Below are 19,347 nucleotides of genomic sequence, written 5' to 3'. Positions count from 1 at the left end.
ACAAAAGTTGCATGTCTCATATATATCAGTGGATTCATATAAATCTGCTAGAGTTCTTACCCGAAAAGGTGGAAAGTCTGGTGAGGAGTCTGAGTCGGATCCACTTGAGGTATTGGCTTCTGAAGAAGACCTTGGTGGGCTTTGTTGATCTTGTTCTCCATGTTCTGTGACTTCTTTTAGGAGTGTAGTTGTTGTCCGCCTTTCAACACTTTCTGTCTCCCAATTCCAAGAGGCTTGTTCGTCAAATTCCACGTCTCGACTTGTCACTAGCTTCTTGGTCTCGAGATTGTAGATTCTATAACCCTTGGATTTAGAGCTGTAGCCGAGGAAGATTCCCTTCTCCGTCTTGTCCTCCAGTTTGTGTCTTTTTACTGAGGGAATGTGGATGTAGCAGATACTTCCAAAGACCCTCAAATGTTTGGCTGAAGGCTTTTGTCCTGACCAAGCTTCGATCGGCGTCTTGTTTAGCACGGCCTTTGTTGGACATCGGTTGAGTAGGTAGACTGATGTATACACTGCCTCTGCCCAAAACTTCTTTGGCAATCCTTTCTCCGCCAGCATGGATCTCGCCATCTCCATGACTGTTCGATTCTTTCTTTCCGACACGCCGTTTTGTTGTGGAGTGTAGGCCACCGTTAGTTGATGCTCCACACCTTCATCTTCACAGAACTTGTCGAACTCTTTTGAGTTGTATTCGGTACCTCGATCGCTTCTTAGCTTCTTTATTTTGCGACCACTTTGGTTCTCCACAAAGTTCTTAAATCTCTTGAAGATTCTAAAGACTTCTGATTTTTCTTGGAGGAAATATACCCAAGTCATTCTAGAGTAGTCATCAATAAAGAGTATGAAGTACCTGTTTTGGTTTACTGAAGGTGTGCGCATTGGTCCGCAAACGTCGGTGTGGACAAGCTCTAGTATCTCCTTGGCTCGCCATGTTTTCTCCGTTGGAAATGGTTGTCTGTGTTGCTTTCCGATCATGCATCCTTCGCATACACCTTCTCTTTCATTTAGAAGAGGCATGTCTCTCATCATATTTTTCTGATGAAGTAGCCTTAAGGCATTTAGGTTGAAATGCCCAAATCTCCGGTGCCATAGACTCGTATCGTCGAGTTGAGCCACCATTGCCTTTTGTGGATATTGCCATTGAATGGGAAAGTTTCTATTTTTTCCCATTTTTACTACTGCAATATCTTGGTTATTTTTCTTGTCGTAAATTCGACAAGAATCTTTCTCAAAGTGGAGGGCATATCCACTTTCCATCATTTGGCCAACACTTAATAGACTTTGTGCAAGACGAGGTACTAGGAGAACATTTCTAATAAATCGCGTACCTTTATTAGTTTCTATGGCAATTGTACCTTTCCCTTTTGTCTCCACCAGTTCTCCATTGCCCATCTTCACCTTCGTCTTGACTGAAGTATCTAACTCACGGAAGATGGTCTCGTTGGATGTCATGTGGTTGCTGCATCCGTTATCGATGTACCATTCTTCTTCTTGTGCTTCCGTTGCCGAGTGACATGCATAGAACATGTACTCCTTCTCATTTTGATTTTCTGAATAGTTGGCTTGATGATTTCTTCTATCTCTGCAATCTTTTTCCACATGCCCGAACCTTTTGCAGTTTTTGCACTGTGGCTTTCCTCGATGATAGCAGTCCTTCTCTAAGTGATTTGTCTTCTTGCAAATTCCACATGGTGGAAAATTTGCCTTGCTCTCCTTGTTGCTGGAGCTTCCTTCCTTGTGATTGCTTTTAAAATTTCCGCCGCTCCTTGACTTATTGCCTCTAACGTTGAGCTTGGACTGAAAGGCACTCTCAAGTGAACTTTCATGTCGCCTACTCAATCGTTGCTCGTGTGCTTCCAAGGAACCCATCAGCTCCGCGACAGACATTTTTGACAAATCTTTTGATTCTTCAATCGCCGCCACTACTGGATCATACTTCTCGGTAAGGCTGATTAAGACCTTCTGTATGATCCTTTCATCGGAGATGTTATCTCCGTATGACCGCATTTGATTGATTATTTCCATTATTCTTGAGAAATAATCTTTTGCGGCTTCTGAATCTTTCATTTTAAGATTCTCTAGTTCTCGCCTTAAACTTTGCAGTTTAATGGTTCGAACTTTAACATTTCCTTGGAACTCCTCCTTAAGGATATCCCAAGCTTCTTTTGCAGTAGTGGCTCGAATAATTCTTGCCATGATAGAATCACTAACAGATTGTTGGAGAATATAAAGAGCTTTAGCATTTTGTTGCTTTATTTTCTTACGTACCTCGGATGAGGATGTCTTGTCGATATCTTCTCCTGGCATGGTGATTCCATCTTCAATGACATCCCAAAGATCATGGGATTCAAGGCAAGTCTTCATACGAACACTCCAATAGTCATAGTTTTCTCCATTAAATATTGGAGTCGTGATGGAGAGACTTGACGACGCCATAACGCCCGCTTATGATCGAACAAGCTCTGATGCCACTTGTTAGAAAATGGAGGTGATTATATAGTGGTTTGAGTGTGGTGAGTGATTGTAGTGAAGTGGTGTAGAGAATATTGTGAGTGTAGTGTGTGTAGAAGATAGAGAGAATGATTTTAGAGTGGAGCTCTTGTCTCCAAAGAACTTAGATAATATTAGATAGAGTGATGTTTTTGAGATGTTTAGATTATGTGAGATTGTTGAGATTGGTTACAAATGGCTCACAAGAGCTCTATTTATAGGTGTGGGAAGATCTCTCTAGATCCCACTACACTAACTTGTATCTAGAATTCTCTACTAGCATCCACTTAAGGAATTCTCTAGATACTATATAGAAAATATCTAATCTCTAGAATACCATACATGTCCTAGGTATTATTTAGAATACTCTAGATTGATCTAGCTAGTGGTGAATTCTCTAGAATATACATAGCTTATTCTCACCTAGAATATTCTAGATAAATGCATCACACTTCAATAAAGGGTGACGATTGTTGTCGTAGAAGTGGAGATAACATTTGTAATGATTGAACTACTATTTTTAGTAGCTCATCCAGTGTATTGCATGTTGTCTTGTAGAGATTGGATGACTCTAAATGTTAGGTCCGGAGGGTCTCGAATCGGTGTATGGGGAGGGGGGGAATACACCTATAGGCTATTTTTGAAAAAGAAACTTGAAATACAAACTGTTACAACCTTTTCAGTTAAAAGAGTTTTACCAAAGTTTAGGTTGATGAGCGATGGCGAACGGTCGCCAGTCGTCGCTCCGTCCGACTCGAACGCCCGTTCGTCTCTTCCCCCTTCAATTGTTCTTTCTATTTCTCAATTTCAAAGCAGGGAACGCAAAAGAAAAGCCCTAGTTTTCTCTTTCAGATATATTGCCGCCGCCGCTGCAACTGGAAGGCTGGTGAGATTCGTCGCTGCTTTCGACCTTGCTCACTCCCAGTCGCATCTCTCTTACCGATTGAAGAAACGACGAGAAGCGGTGGTGAAGGCAGTGGCCGGGCGGCGGCGATAGCAGGTGCTGAGAGAGAGGGGGGTCTGTCGAGAGAGAGAATAGAGTATTGAGTTCTGTGTGTGTGTGCTGAAAGTGTATTTAGTGTGTGTCAAATTAGGTTAAATGATAGTGGGTATTTTTTTAATTTTAATCTAAGGGGCAATTCAGTCTTTTCGCGTAAAAAGTGGGTAAAAATTTATGTTTTTATTCTATAGACTAAAATTTATTTTTGCTATAGGAAAGTGGATATTTTTATATATTGACACTAGATTTAATGTAGTGCTATGCATCAAATCAAACTTATCCTTAATAATTTATAGAATCAATTACCAATTAATGTAAAAAAAATCATTCATTTACTCCATTCGTCCTACGAATCTTGACACGTTTGGTTTCAACACGAGAATTAAGGAGTTGTAGATTAGTGTTTTAAGTGTACATGTAGGTAATAAAGTATAAAAGTGATAAACTAGGAGATAGAATGCAATTAAGACCCCTTATTTTTGGATTAATTATTACCTTATTTGGAAATGCGTCAACATTCATGGGACGGTCCAAAAAGAAATACGTGTCAAGATTCATGGGACGGAGGGAGAATAATTTTAACACGAAATTTGAAATACTAGTAAGTGACCCGTCGAAATTCGACGGAGTCTATTAAAATATAAATTTATAAAATTATTAATGTATTTTTTATTTCATGAATTTTTTTACTAAAATAAAGAATTTAATGAAATTGTTTTAAAGTAAAAAATTATAATATTTATTTGAAATTGACCGACCTAATTTAAATATCTTATGAAATTTATATGTAAGCAGAGTTTCGATCCAAAAAATATTAAAAGAGAAATTGAAACAATTATTTGAAACGTAACTATATTATACGTCTGTAGTTGGAACCAGTAATTAAAAGAAATAAGAAAAGAATAAATTAGATAATAGCACTAATGACTTAAACTTTAAAAGTTTGAATAAATTATGAAATTTACAATTACCTCATAATCTATCGAAAATTTCATCATACACCACGTTAGTTGTTGCGTCTTGCGTATGACCTCTTTTTTTAGTGACTTTTGAGATTGCCGCGTAGAGTTGCCCTTAACTAAAAATAGGTTTCGATATGTATAATTCTACATTTGAAAGAGATTATCCATGACTTTTATTTATTGTCGACATAGCAAAACAAACACTCATATAGAAAACTTCTTGCGCGCATTTTTTTTCCTGAAATGAGTTTGCCTTCACTTACGTGTTCCCCAAGTTAAGTTCCTATCAGCTTGGTGCCATTGCAAAGCTCATTAGATTGATCATATTTTTTAGAAAAGTGATTATGCATTTCTCTTTCAAGTTAATCTCATGACTCGACAATCCTAAACACTTGATCGTGTCGAGATATTCAACTGAGAATGCCTGTTCATCGAGGTCAATTTGTTCATCTTCTTTGCAAATATTGTCTGAACTTAAGTAAACCCTTTATTTGGTAGACATTAGAGACATGACACAATCATTTATCGTATCAACCATCTCATTAGGGGCTAATATAGCTCTATTCTTAAACATTTATGTATCAAATGCATTACTCCCTCCGTCCATGAAAAAGAGTCCCATTTCCCCTCTTTTTTTTGTCCACGAAAAAGAGTCATGTTTCACCTTTTTGACAAAAGTATCCTTATTTTGTTTCACAAATTACTTGTATTGCCATTGTTGGGCCCACCACAAACCTACTTTAAACACTCCTAATTAATTGAGTTAATTAGGTGTAGCAATTAATTAACCTAAAAAGATGTGTCAAATTATTTGTACTCCCAACCCCATTTAATTCATTTTATCCCAACCCTTAATTCATTTTATACGGCCTCTGCTATTATTTCTCACACTAGGTTAAAGTTTTATTCATCTCTCAAACTTAGGGTTTGAGGCGCCGCATCACTTCCCTCTCTGAAAACCCTAACTTCTCTCGTTCGTGGCTCCGATTCTCCCGTTCGATAGCTCCGATTCATTCACCTGTTCGATTGCTCTGATTCTCCTTCACTTTCTCTCCGATTCCTCATCGCCGATCACCCTTGCGCGATGGGTGAAGAAACCTCTCTCACTTCTCTTTGTAAATTTGGTGATTCTACCGAAGAATCACCAGATCCGTTGCCATCTCCGATCAATATCTGTAAATCCGATGATTTCACCGATTATTCACTGGATTCGATGATGGTGCCTCATTTTTTCGGTGATACGGCGCCGCTGATCTGGTGGCTGTGGATGGAGAATCAGAGCGAGATCTGGCCGTGGATGGCTTCGTCCAGGATGAAGAAGGCCGGCCATTGGATACGGTGGTGCCTGAAACGGAGGGAGATCTGGCCGTGGATGGCTTCGTCCAGGATGAAGAAGGCCGGCCATTGGATACGGTGGTGCCTGAAACGGAGAGAGATCTGGAGCCTGAAGTAAAGAGAGCATTTAGGCTTTAAATGCTCTCTTATTTATTGATGTAAGTGGAGCAAAAAACAAGTGGAATTTGGCTCCAATTCGATGGAAATTTTTGGTGGGAAATGAAATTTGGCTCTTTTGGTTCACTTTGTGCTTTTCGAAATTTGTGCAGCATTAGTTAAATTGTTATACACTTTAAATTTGCTGAATCTGATGCTATACACTTTAAATTGTTGCTATACACTTTAAATTGTTGGATAATTAATTCAAGTGCCAATACACTTTAATTTTTGAAATTAGTGTTTGGAAATTGGTTGCAGCCGTGGAATAAGTAAGGATTCATTAAATTTCAGTGATCAATTCAGTAAATTTTTAATTCAAACGAAAAAAGTGAATGATTCTTAATTAAAATTTGAATTAAAATGAATTCTTAATTAAAATGTTGAATAATTAATTCAACATTTTTAATAAGGTTAAATTATTGCCATCAAAAGTTAATTGAGGATTAGAGAGCTATAATAGTCATATTAGCACTACCCCTATAAATTTACTTCTCTCTCCACTTACACCTACTTTAACAACTTTCTTAAAATCCGTGCCGAATCCCAAATTGGACTCTTTTTCATGGACGGAAGGAGTATTAATTACGTTATGGATATAAATAATTTTTTATTTGTGAAATATTAATATAATGAATTTTAGATATTTCATTGTTTTTAGATATATACTGATTTTTAGAATTTATTTTACGACGTCACGTAGGATATAATTTATTTTATTGGAATATTTATATAATGAGTTTTTAGATATTTAGTTTTTAAATATATCGTGATTTTTAGATTTTTATATACACGTAGGAAGTGAATATTTTGCTTTAATATATAGATTATAATATATCATAATTTTTCAATTTGTTATAAAAATCACAACCTTCATTTTATTTTATTTTTTCGTAATCGAAAAATTGACACATCAAACCTAATACTACTACTAATCAAGTTGAAAATATACACAAACAATGTTATTTGTAAAAAAATATAAATACAAATAATTGTTGATGTTGTTGCAGATCAAACACTCTCTCTCAACAATGGCGAATAGATCTTCCTTCTCCCTCCTCAACTCCCCCCTCTCTCTCCTCCTCCCGCGAGGCGACGCTTTCCTCTACCTCTTCGCCCTCCTCTCCATCTCCTCTCTCCTCCTCCACCACCTCACTCCCGCCGCCGCTCAACCCCACTTCGAGGGATTTGACGCCGATGAAGACGACGATTTCGCCCTCGGAGAACCTAAATCCGACGACTTCATCCGCCCCATCCGCTCCTCTCCTCCTCCGATTTCTCTATCCACCTCCACCCCCGAGTCACACCACGGCCCCCCCGAGACCGATCGATCCCCGCCGTCCGATCAGAACCCTAAGCCAGCTTCAACTTCAACTTCCTCGTTTGAATACTGGGATGAAGACGAATTCGAAGGAATCCCGCCCACTGAAGCGGTCACTGAATCTGCTGCTGCTGCTGCTGAATCGGATCCGGTCCCGAGCTCCGGTGATTCGGTTAAGGATCCGAGCTCGGATGTGAAGGTTCCAATGAAGATTACCTCGTTTACCGTTGAAATTGCGTGTGTTTCATTCTTAATCGTGTTTGCCATCAACTACTTCACTGGGAAAAAGGAGAATGAGAATCTGGCTTTGGCTTGGGCTAGCAAATTCGCGACCAAGGACTCGATCTTCGAGAAGAATTTCAGCCTGTTGGGAGTTGGCGAGACCGACGACTCGCCGCTTCTGTTGCAGGAAGGGAAGAATGTGTTCAAGTTCTACGCGAGTGGTAGGAGGTATTGCTCGGGATTGCTGGCGACGATGGAGCTCAAGAGCCGGCACGATTTGATTTCGAGGCTGTACAACATGGTGGTGCCGTGCAAAGATGAGATTACGTTTGAGGTTTACATGAATGATGATTCGATGGATCAGGTGGTTTTTGCATTGGCGAGGAAGAAGCTGGCAAAGACGATGCAGAAGGAGCTGGCAGATCTGCACAGGTTTGCTGGGCTAGTGAATCCTCCCAATGGGAGAAAATGGGTGGCGGAGGAGTTGCAGGTGGTGTCGGAGTCCAAGGAAGTTGCTACCGATTTGATCACTGATGCTGTGCTTGATCAGGTATTTGTCTATCTATTATCGATAATTCCAATTGCGGTTTTTATTTGGTGATGGATTGCTACTGTCAACTATTTATGTGTTCAATGCTCTGGAAATTTAGCAACTCTTCTTTCTTATAATACATCAATGGGAATTGGAAATTTTGATTCCTTTGTGTATGATTTGCTGTTAACACTCTCAGAATGAGCTATTTCTAATTTTGCAACTCTTGTTTTGGTAATGGCAATGAATATCAATTTCAAAATTCAATTGTAGAATGATTAGGACACCGAATCTTACGGAATAGAGTTTGATTTGCGTAAAAAACTGAAGACAACGGGTCTAGTTATAGCACATATTTCATATGCATTGCGGTGAAACTGTTGGAGCTTTGTTCACAGTGATTAAGTGTTTCAAGCAGTTGTGTTTAGTTAACCTATAGAAGTCTTGTTATGATTCATGAGTTGCAATAAACTAAACTTTCAGTTCGATCTTGCCTAATTTTTGTTCATTTTCCGAACCCATATTTGTTTTTTTTTTGTAATATTTGCACTGCACCAAAGTTGTTGCATCTTTGTGCTTGGCCTTTGCCTGTCTGCTTTGTGAGATTGCTTTTGCCGTCATTAGACATACGTTTCTCTATTGTCTTGTTGTCGTGCCTTTTATTGTATGTGATAGAGAAGTCTGTGAATCTTTTCTTATTACGAGGAAAAGGAGGGGCCTGACAAATAAACCTCCTCTCTTCTTGAGTATAATGTAATACTCTCTTTGGAATTAATACAGGTTTTTGGCGACAAAGCTTTTGAAAAAACTGGAAAAGGTTTCATCTCAATGCATTTCTCGGATCAACAACCGGGTTCAAGCAGAAAGATGCTAGTGTTTAAGTTTGCTCTTCCTGATGAGAATAACATGGCCGACATGACTCGTTTGGTTGCTCTTGTACCTTACTACATTGACCTGATTGGACGATACAAGCTCAGTTCACACGTAAGTATAACATCTTAATCGGTATGTTTTTGAGTATTACGTTGGTGTAAAGGGTTACTTAGTGAAGTACGAATTGTATGGCAGGCTCGATCAAAAACAGAAGCAGCTAGAACAAAGGTTGCCCAGGAGCACTACAAAGAGCTTCAATATGCCAGGCAAGACGCTTTGCAGAAAAAGAAGGCAGAGCAGAGGAAGAAGTTGGAGGAGGCGGAGGCAAAGCTAAGTGCTGAGGCCCTTCGCAAGAAGGAAGCTAAAGACCGTTCTCGCCAAATGAAGAAGGCAATGCCGAAAATGAAGATGACTAAGGCTCATTAGATCTGAAATTTCAGCTTTAACACATTATGTCAGCTTCGTCGATTGTTGTCATTTACATTTGGATTACTAGAAGATCCTCTTACATTATGCCACACTCAGTTTGGTCTTCTTCCAACCTTGATACTCTCTGAGATGCTTCAATGTAGCACTAGTCCTAATATTATGGAACATCTAGAATTCTCTTAGTGAGTTTATTGGGAAAAAGGTTTTGATCCATGCCACTTGTAGAGGAATGGAACTCATTTGATGCTGTCAAATTTTGACTACGTTTAGACTAGAAACTAAAAATAAAGCAGCATTCTTTTACTATTTCGTATCTTATCATAGTTTTTGATGATTGAAACTAGTTAAAGTGATACTGCATAACTGAGTTTGATTGAAATCTCTTCACAGCCTGCTGTGGATGGATTCTGAGCTAAAACATGATCATATATAAGCAAAGCTTGATCATCATCATCAAAAGTGGTGTAAACATATGTACTACATTTAAATAGAAGTATTTCAAGCTCAGGCAAAACGAGCTCGAAATCTTTTTCTCAAGAAAACAGATACAGCAGAACCCACAAGTGGCCAGCTAGTTAGGATGGCAATGTAGGCAAGCAGCCACAGAGAAGTTCGATTCTGACGAGAGACTTGATTCAGGCGCTTCATCACCGGAGCAACAACAGCAGCCATACCTTGATCAGTATTTGGTGGACCACTGAGTTCCACATGGATTTTATCTCCACCCTTGTTTTGATCCTGCTGCTCGACTTGTATTTCATCGCTCACTCCACCCACCATGCCCTCTTTGGAGAGATGCACGTACGGGGCCTGATCGATGGATGACTCCACAGGGTTGACGCAGGGGCCTGAAATCTGCGAGTCACCACCCAAATCATGACAAATGTGAGACACTACTTAGATAAAAATTAATGATGGATGATTAGAGCTTATTCACTCCTACTTAACTTGGCTAAACAGTTACTCTATACCAAGGCTTCATCTCCCTACCAGATTATATATGCACCAAACAAAATCAGGTAAACAATCTGTCATAAGTATATAAAATGAAGGAGCAATTTCTCTTCCACCTCTATTTTCCGGGGGCTGGATTGCAGAATACTGAAAAATTCATCCACAGCCCTTACCCACCTACAAAGGGAAAAATTATTTTGAGGCAAGTCCAAGAAACAACCCTAACTAGCTACGTTTATAGCTTATATCAAATACTCCTATAGTTACCAGACACTTTTTGCAGTTAACCCTTCGAAAAAAGGTAAATGCCCTCCATGTTCTGTAGTAGCCAACACCACGTTTTTATTTAACCTGAAAATAACCATAAATACATTGATTTTCAAAATACACTAAAAAGATGTATAGGTGAGAATAGAAAACAAAAGGCACCTATCTTCTAAGCCGCATATTCTCAGGGATACAAGGATCCTTATCAACATTGATTTCAAGAAAGTTTTCAAATAAGTTTTTTTTCATATGTTTTATGTATATTCTTGTTAGGGCAGTCTCTCACTTTTCCTATTGATCTTCATCTAGTCATACTTCTATTTTATTATCTTCTCTTGATTGCCACCTTTGAACTAAACTAAAAATCTTCCTCATCTCATTATCTAAACCTTGAAATCAATATAAATACAATTCAAGGTTCGATGAGAGTTGATAACCAGGCTACATACCTGCATTCATCCCACGGAATTGCTTCGCGTGTGCATATAGGATCATCTAAAGCACTGATGCAAAGAAGGGGAACCATTACACTTCCGACAAAATTAGCACTGCTACAGCGCCTGTAATACGTATCCACGGTCTGGGGAGAAGCGTGAATCATTCAATACTTCAACATTCGTTAGGAGAATAATATAATTCTGAGCATGGATTATTACCTCATAATTACCAAGAACACGAGTTGCTGAATCATCAAAGTCCCGAACTGAACGTGACTGTAGATGTGAGATTTAATCATGTTTAATATCATAAGTGGTACACAGATTTGTGGTCTTGGGTCACTCAACATGAAGAAAACTTTGCTATGAAGTTATAGAATTAGTTTGAAATCTGAGATTCCACCCTAAATAATTTTGGAACTCAAATGTATGAATACCAAGGAGGGTGTATAGTAGTTAAAATGATTTATAAAATAAAAAAAAGTACCTTTTGAATACCTTCCCAGTTTGAAATTCGAGAAAGAACAGCCTCATGCCTACAAAATTCCATATTAAAATCAAGTAGACTACTTGGCATTCTCAAGATATCAACGTTACATAGTGAAATGTTCAATTATAGAAAAAGTAAGAAATTCCATGAAAGAAGATGAAATAAGCTGATGACATACAAATGGGCATATTCTTTCAAGCCAACAGTCAGAGCTTTATTGTAAAGCCTCTGTATGAGTTTGCGGTTCATAAATCTATCGCATATCTGAAAAGAATAATGGAGTATCCAATTTAAATTAGCCTAACAACATATATCATTATAGTAACAACAGGGTAATTGTTAAATAAATCAATCTCTGCCAAATCTGATTTAAAATAACTAAACAAAGATAGTATAAACGAAGCATATCTAGAGAGGGTAGAATATGGAAACACTAATGAGACGCAATATGGAAATGACAAAAAAAAAAAAAAGTAAACAAATTAACATGGTGATGCATCTATGCTACATAATAGTTCAAAATTTCACATCAAAGTCAGAGGAGATAAGACACGTATACCAACCAAAAGATCCCAAGGAGAACAGATTGCTGCAGCTCCAACCAGAGGAGCATCCATTCCCTCCTCAGCAAGGTATTTGATCTGAATTTACAAGCAAGTGAGAATTAGAAATACGAGCGAGCACAACGGAAAATCTAACTGCAGAGTGTTAGCATACTACACAAAACTTATGGAGCAAAGAGTTTCAGAAGAAGCTCATGGCATGTTAGTTGTGTATCATGCATGATTTAGCCGGATGCCTATTTTCTTTGATTTGTTAAATTCTGACAAATGCATCTAGAACTTGCCTTTTAACAAACTGGCTCCAATCTTAAAAATGAGAGCACCAGTTACAGCACAACTTTCTCGTTTAACTCTATTCTGACTAGGGAAAGGGTTCTTGAACCAATTTATGCTGCAATATACTTTCCCGTAGTAGCCAACTTTTGGGAGATCGATTTGGCCATGTCAAAGTCCTAAACTACATTAAAAATATTTCATTAATGTAATATTCTCTCCTAAAATCTTGATAAGGCCTGTCTTGCAGATCCTTGCAAGGGAAGTCCATATGCTATTAAAATCCAGAATGTTATCAAACAGTGTGTAAACTAGAGCAAAGCTACAAAAAATATAGAGGACAAGTATTTATACCAGAATATTAGCACCTATGCTAGTGCCAACGACATATAAAGGAGCCCCCGGGTATTGGCAGTGAATATGGTCAATTACTTTTCTTACATCCTCTGTCCATCCACCATTGTAGAAGCAGTCCGACTGTAACATGTAAATCGGCAGAGATTTTCAGCATTAGCAGGTACATGAGCTGTACAAACTTCTCATTCTTTAATGGAGTATAATTTAGACATAAGAAGAAACACACTGTTTTGATTTCCATCAATTTATGTTTCTATAAATAGATTAATTAACTTTGACTTAATGATTTTCGCTATCTGAGATTAGCTAGAGCTGAATGGTTATTATTTAAGAACATGTTTATGTTCCATTCAAGAGATTGTGATACTCAAGCTCTACCCTGTATTTCCCACTATTTCCCACTTTTGTGCATATGATCTCTCAAAAATTTAAGAGTAATTGATCACAATAGCACAAGAAGGTCTCCTATACAAATAATTCAAGCATATTAAATTAACTTGCATTATCTAACTAAAAGAGATATTCCAAAGTTACTAGATTTTAGTGAAAAATTAAATCTAATCTAAAAAATAAAGTAAAAAGTGGTTCAAAATAATCACCTAATACTTGCAGAACTTCAAACTAATATAAATTCAAAAGGTGCAACTACATTCATTTATGAATGCAACAACCAGTAGTATTTCACATCCCCCCTTGAGAACAGTAGCATATTCAAATGCCAATACTTACCGTAATCGATACACCTCCAAGTCCCCGATGATTGCTTACAACAACATTCCATCCTCGTTTAGCCATGATGAATGCCAAATGTTTAACATACTGCACAACAAGAAGGACAGCATAGGGGTGAGTGTGAAGTGTTAGACAGGCTACAAGATTGTAAACTTTCCCTAGACAAGTGAACGAACTCAATCTGCATACACAATTGAGAATAATGAACTTAAGCTTGTTCCTAGAGTTCAAATAAATTATTAGTTACTACGGTAGAGATAAAAATAGAGTGCCTACAAAACATTACCTTATTTCTATTGTCTATTTTGTCCACTTTGAAGACTGGAACTAAAGATGAGATCATTGTTGGAATGATAATATTATCCCTCCTTGGAGTGAAAATGAGGATGAGAAAGGGTGAAATTCTCTTTTGTAGAAAACGAGGTAAAAGAAAGGAGGGATTTAAAGGGAGAATCTTTTTTTATCTCTCCTTTTCTCATGATAAATTTACTACCAAAGTGAACACACCTAAGTGGGGATCAGCTCATATTGTACATTGTTGAAGAATGCAACTCAGAAAAATAGTTACTGACTCGTCTCTTCCGTAAGCATCAAATAATTTATGAAGTTTCAGAAACACTTGTTAACTTTTTGTTCTGTGGTTTATACCATTATAATGCACCGAAAAAACATGCCACCAACTGAAGTTGCATTCTAGGTCAAGCATAAATCGCAAAATCATAAACAAATATCCAATATATACAGAGTTTTAAGCTTTTAAAAACGTGATTAGATCTTTCAGCACGAACTTGATCGTTATAATTTTAGAAGAAATGTGACAGAGAAACACATCATGTTTTCCAGATGGCTGCAAAAGTTCTCCAAGTTTCTCCCTTGGGGGGACCAGTGACCAGACATTTAGTAAGAAAGTCAAATAACATTTTAACATTTGATCTACTTCTAATTTACAAGGACGGGCTACTTTTTGGTTCATGCATTACACCACAGTTGATATGAAAAACCCATATCAATAGTAGGAATATAGTTTGTTGTCTAAGTAAGAGACAGAAAGCATAATGGAGTGACCCAGATAACTTACAGCAGAATCGGATGCACTTGTCAATCCAGGAACAATAATTAAGATGGGATTTTCGCCATCTTTCTGCACAGGACCATCAACTTGAAAGGCTTGATCCTTAACTAAAATGAATAAGGTCAAAGTGAGTTGAGCAGTATCAAATGAGGAAAAGAAAAATATACAAAATTGAAAAACCTTAGATTAGAATGATACAAAATAAATTTCAACCAGAATTTATAAAATATGCATCAACATATTGTGAAAGTCAGATGTTATTACGACTACTTATGAAAATCACCGTGTTAGATAAAATAAAATTTCAATACAGATTTTGATAATGAAGTTATTTTAAGTCTCAAGGTAGTACATCTAGAGCATAAATTAATCAAGGCCCAAATAATCAGAGCCACACAAGGAGAATATACACTGGCATCAGATTGGTCTTACATTCTTACTGTGTCTTTTCCAATTTAGCTACAAATAGTTCAAAGAATCATTACCAATCTAATTATCTAACATTAATTTCCTCTTTATCCTCAAAAAACAAATAAGGTTTCTTCATTGTGATATGTCAGGTCATTTAAGAGATTCATATATAGCTGAAACGAAACAATATCGTGTTACCTAGAGCATTCTTGACCCAATCTAAAGCTAGAGTTCCACCATCAGAGGTCACAAAGATCTGTCTGCATAATGCATCAAATCAGTACTACATAGAAATATAGACAAACAACTGCTATTTGCATGATTCATATATATCCATTCAGACTTCGATTAAAATCCACCACATAGATGATTCTAACAAAGCATGAAAAATAATATCATACCTTCTATAACCGATAGCCGGAGGATTTCCAAAATAATGAACAAAAGTTGTCTGAAGATGCGGACTACATAACCATGGAGTTGCTAAATACCTAATTTCAGTAGCAAAGCAGAACTGTTAGCTGCAAACACAATACGACAACAAATCGATCAAACGCAATTTCAGCAAAAGTATTCCGATACCTTCCATGAAGAATTTTACACTTGGAAACGACGTCGTGGTAGAGTTGAGAGCAAGGATCGAAAGTCAAAACCACCGGCTGCCCCCTGAATCCGGAGAAAAGGTCTTGCAGGAAATGAATCTCGAGAAATTTGTAGAGGAAAACGATTAAGATCAACGAAATCCCGAATAGAGGAAGAGTAATCGGTATCAACGACGCCGCCGTCAGCAGCATCTCTAACGGAGACTCCACCGCCGTAAACTCTACCGTATTAGTTAATTCCATTATCGTCGTCGATTAATCGGAAATACCGAATAGCCGATTCTATATACACACACAGAGTCACGCGCAGTGCGTGTTCTGTGTGAAAATTGAGAGGGAAGAAGTGAAAGTAGTTTTCCGGTAACTAAAACATTACGCTACGCCCGATTATGTTTAAGCATCGCTGAGTTGACTCACTGACAGCCAATAAAAATATTACACGTGGATGGTATTGACAGTTGACAGCTTGATACACTATTTACCGTTGCTGCATAGCCGACGTAGCAACCACTTAACTAAAAAGTAGTTGCACACTTAAAAAAGAATCCTAATTTCTTCTAGTAATTTTATTTTTTTTCAATATTTTTCTACAATGCTAAACCCTAAACCCTAGTGCTTGGAGTGCTAGTAGTAGGTAGGATCTTTTTTACTTCAGTATATATATTTTTCTTTTATATGCTAATTACAAAATATTGTCTATTTGAATTAATTTAGGGCCTAATAATCCAGCATCATTTGGCTTTGGTGGAAGAGATTTGGAGAATTAATCTCGGTCTCTCATCTACACATATATAATTCAATAGGTTACAACTTACCAGATTAGTTTAATAAATATATACGAGTATATTAAAAAAAATCAAAATTTTAATTTAAAATCAATTTCAAGTTTATTTCAAATTGAATGAAAATTTTGTAGTGATAACAAAATTGAAGCTTTATTTGTAAATTATATTTTTCTTTTCTTTTTTCTTTATCTTCCTATTTTTTGTTTAATTTCTTTCTAAAATTGTGAAATTCAATTAAATATAAAATATTTAATATGCATATTAAATTAAAGTTCACGATGAGAACTCTTCGGGCTTAGACTCGTAGACTAGTAGTACTCAACCAAGCAAAAACTTTCACTTGCGCGAGATTCTCGATTTGCTCATAGCTACAAGCTTCCTAGCTCATAGTTGATTATATTTTATGTAAATATTTTATTTAAAATGTAAAAGTTATATTTATTTAAATATTAATTTTTTTTAAAAAAATCTCTCTTATCTCTCGTCATTTTTGTTTTTTTTTTATATAATATCAATTTTTATTATTGTGAATTCTTCTTTATTTATTTATTTTTTCAATGCTCAGTTTGAATATATTCGATTAAAATTACAAGATTTGTGATATTATACACATAACTGTTACACCAATAATTTTCATGATATTTAGGAATCGATTTTAAACTAATTTATTTACCAATTAATAGAGATACTAAATAGTAACAGTAATTGACGAAATGAGAACATAAGATCAACAACTTTTTTAAATGAATTTGACGAAATGAGAACATAAGATCAACAACTTTTTTAAATGAATTTTATTAAGAAATATAGGGCGTTGGAGAATTTATCCCTCTATTTCACTTTTGTGAGTAATTAACACACAACATAAAATTCCCTCAAAAAAAAAGAACACACAACACAAAATGCTACAACTGCTTATAATATTGTTGTGTGGCTTTTGCTTTCTTTATTGCATTTTGTGGACCTTACCAAATCTTGTGGTGGAATATGGGCCTTATTGGGCCCAATATTAGCTTTGTTAAGATAATTGGACTCAATATAGCATGTTGAGCTTGGGCCGCAGTTGGGCTAATTTTTCATGAATGTATATATTATCAAGCATTGCGATCATTTTCAAATTTCAACTAAACAACGTTATTGAACTTTATTTTCCCCAAATATTTAATTTCAACATCTGGGAACCACTTTACCAAACAAAAAAAAAACATTTATGAATCACTTTCTCTTTTTTAATATTTATATATATATAAGGTGAGGTTTAAATATAAACCATTATATAAAGTTGAGCTCCTAACTAGAGAGAGGCTACTCAGAGTAATATATAACTCATTACATCATTTTTTCATATATAAAACTAAATAAGATAAAGGCTTTTTAGATTGTTGGACTTGAGCAATTGGCTTCAATTTGATTGATACTCAGATTTTGGTATCCAATCAAAATATTTACTTGATTTTCCCATAATAAATTAAATAGCGAATATAAATACATGTTATATATTGTAATATTTGTAAATTCTTACAAAAGAAAAAGAAAAGTTTAAATTATTTTTTAATAATATCCCTAATTTTTTTTTCAAATAAGTAGTATTTTTATGAGGAAAGAATGGTACTTCTACTTGGACCAGCCCATATATGACCACAATTCTTAAAGAAACAATAGGCTCGGATGGCCCTATTGGTGATTGAAATTTAAATTTTGTCCACAAAATTTAAAATATCAATATTTGGCCATTTTTTATGTGCTCTACCTAATTTACCCTTTAACCCAATAGATCCAACAACTTCCTTTGACCCGGATCCAGATTTAGGGATTAACCCATGCCTTTTCTACCCCCCAGACCCCCGACCCCACCCACCCCCCCTTACCACCCACCCCAAGCCAAATTTTTTTTTTTTTTTTTTTTTTCCCCTGCTTGTCTACCCCCCCAGACACCCGACCCCACCCACCCACCCCCCAAGCCAAAGAAAAAAATTTATTTTTTACTTCCCCTGCCTTGTCTACCCCCCAGACCCCAGACCCCCGACCCCACCCACCCCACCACCCACCCTCCCCCCCCACCACCCACCCCCAAGCCAAAAAAAAAAATTTTTTTTTTACTTCCCCTGCCTTGTCTACCCCCCAGACCCCCGACCCCACCCACCCCCCAAGCCATTTTTTTTTTTTTTTTTACTTCTCCTGCCTTGTCTACCCCCCAGACCCCCGACCCCACCCACCCCCCACCCACCCACCCCCCACCACCCACCCCAAGCCAATAATTTTTTTTTTTACTCCCACTGCCCTGCCTACCCCCTGACCCCCGACCCTACCCCCCCCACCCCCCACCCACCCCCAAGCCAAAAGGAACTTTTTAAACACTTCCCCTAGGGTTTAGATATTCCATTTAGGGTTTAGATTATCCATTTAGGGTTTAGATGTTCCATTTAGGGTTTAGATTATCCATTTAGGGTTTAAATGTTCCATTTAGGGTTTAGATGATGCTGTTGTTTCTATATTTGTTCTGCATGTTTGGCACTTATGGCACTATTAGTGCCATAAGTGCTAAAAAGACCATTTTACTTTATTTTATTTTGGATTTTCGTTGGCATTTATGGCACTAATAGTGCCATAAGTGCCATAAAATAAAATAATAAAGTAAAATTTTTTGGCTTGGGGGTGGGTGGGGTGGGTGGGGTCGGGGGTCTGGGGGGTCGACAGGGCAGGGGGAGTAAAAAAAAAATTTCGTTGGCACTTATGGCACTAATAGTGCCATAAGTGCCATAAAATAAAATAATAAAGTAAAATTTTTGGCTTGGGGGTGGGTGGGGTCGGGGGTCTGGGGGGTAGACAGGGCAGGGGGAGTAAAAAAAAAAAAATCGTTGGCACTTATGGCACTATGCACTAATAGTGCCATAAGTGCCTAACCCGACCCGCGTGCCTGATCCTACCCGGCACGCGACCCGCGCTCCTGACCCTACCCAGTCCGCCCAATTAAGGGCAAAAACGTCCCAAAGCTATAAAAATGGCCAAAATTTATGTTTTTTCAATGAGTGGCCATAATTTGTGTTTTATGATTCATTTTGGCTATTCCAAAATTTTACT

General features: G+C 37.2%; 2 protein-coding genes across 4 annotated transcripts; one reads left to right on the top strand and one right to left on the bottom strand.

Moving 5' to 3' along the window:
* The first annotated feature begins 6,853 nt into the window (after positions 1-6,853).
* Positions 6,854-9,629, top strand: LOC130998892 (uncharacterized protein At5g49945-like). The gene is made up of 3 exons (XM_057924322.1): positions 6,854-8,039; positions 8,802-9,005; positions 9,090-9,629. Exons 1-3 carry the CDS (start codon positions 6,945-6,947, stop codon positions 9,318-9,320), a joined length of 1,530 nt encoding a protein of 509 aa, XP_057780305.1. The 5' UTR covers positions 6,854-6,944; the 3' UTR covers positions 9,321-9,629.
* Positions 9,630-9,751: 122 nt separating this feature from the next.
* On the bottom strand, positions 9,752-15,996 carry LOC130998891 (embryogenesis-associated protein EMB8-like). 3 transcript variants are annotated; one of them, XM_057924321.1, is made up of 15 exons: positions 15,462-15,877; positions 15,281-15,370; positions 15,078-15,139; positions 14,475-14,575; positions 13,394-13,483; positions 12,662-12,784; positions 12,035-12,112; positions 11,650-11,735; positions 11,469-11,517; positions 11,201-11,257; positions 10,994-11,124; positions 10,545-10,628; positions 10,394-10,454; positions 10,272-10,309; positions 10,067-10,178 (listed from the first exon to the last, which is right to left on the bottom strand). In XM_057924321.1, the coding sequence occupies exons 1-14, from the start codon at positions 15,722-15,724 to the stop codon at positions 10,289-10,291; spliced, it is 1,296 nt and encodes a 431-aa protein (XP_057780304.1). In that variant the 5' UTR covers positions 15,725-15,877; the 3' UTR covers positions 10,067-10,178; positions 10,272-10,288. The 3 variants fall into 3 exon arrangements, with proteins under 3 accessions (XP_057780301.1, XP_057780303.1, XP_057780304.1); XM_057924318.1 differs by lacking the exon at positions 10,272-10,309 and having other exon boundaries at positions 9,752-10,178; positions 15,462-15,996; XM_057924320.1 differs by having other exon boundaries at positions 9,752-10,309.
* Between the last annotated feature and the right edge of the window lie 3,351 nt (positions 15,997-19,347).

The sequence above is a fragment of the Salvia miltiorrhiza genome, chromosome 8 (assembly GCF_028751815.1).
Source record: "Salvia miltiorrhiza cultivar Shanhuang (shh) chromosome 8, IMPLAD_Smil_shh, whole genome shotgun sequence".
Classification (NCBI taxonomy): Eukaryota; Viridiplantae; Streptophyta; class Magnoliopsida; order Lamiales; family Lamiaceae; genus Salvia; species Salvia miltiorrhiza.
The sequence above is the reverse complement of the archived record's forward strand: the minus strand, read 5'-3'. Positions and strand labels throughout refer to the sequence as shown.

Excerpts from the sequence above, each read along its gene's own strand:
- LOC130998892 (XM_057924322.1), top strand. The coding sequence starts at position 6,945 with ATGTTGTTGCAGATCAAACACTCTCTCTCAACAATGGCGAATAGATCT. Across the intron at positions 8,040-8,801 it reads CTGATGCTGTGCTTGATCAG|GTTTTTGGCGACAAAGCTTT; the intron begins GTATTTGTCTAT and ends GAATTAATACAG. Across the intron at positions 9,006-9,089 it reads GATACAAGCTCAGTTCACAC|GCTCGATCAAAAACAGAAGC; the intron begins GTAAGTATAACA and ends ATTGTATGGCAG.
- LOC130998891 (XM_057924318.1), bottom strand. The coding sequence starts at position 15,724 with ATGGAATTAACTAATACGGTAGAGTTTACGGCGGTGGAGTCTCCGTTA. Across the intron at positions 12,785-13,393 it reads TTGGAGGTGTATCGATTACG|TCGGACTGCTTCTACAATGG; the intron begins GTAAGTATTGGC and ends TACATGTTACAG. Across the intron at positions 10,455-10,544 it reads TTAACTGCAAAAAGTGTCTG|GTGGGTAAGGGCTGTGGATG; the intron begins GTAACTATAGGA and ends TTCCCTTTGTAG.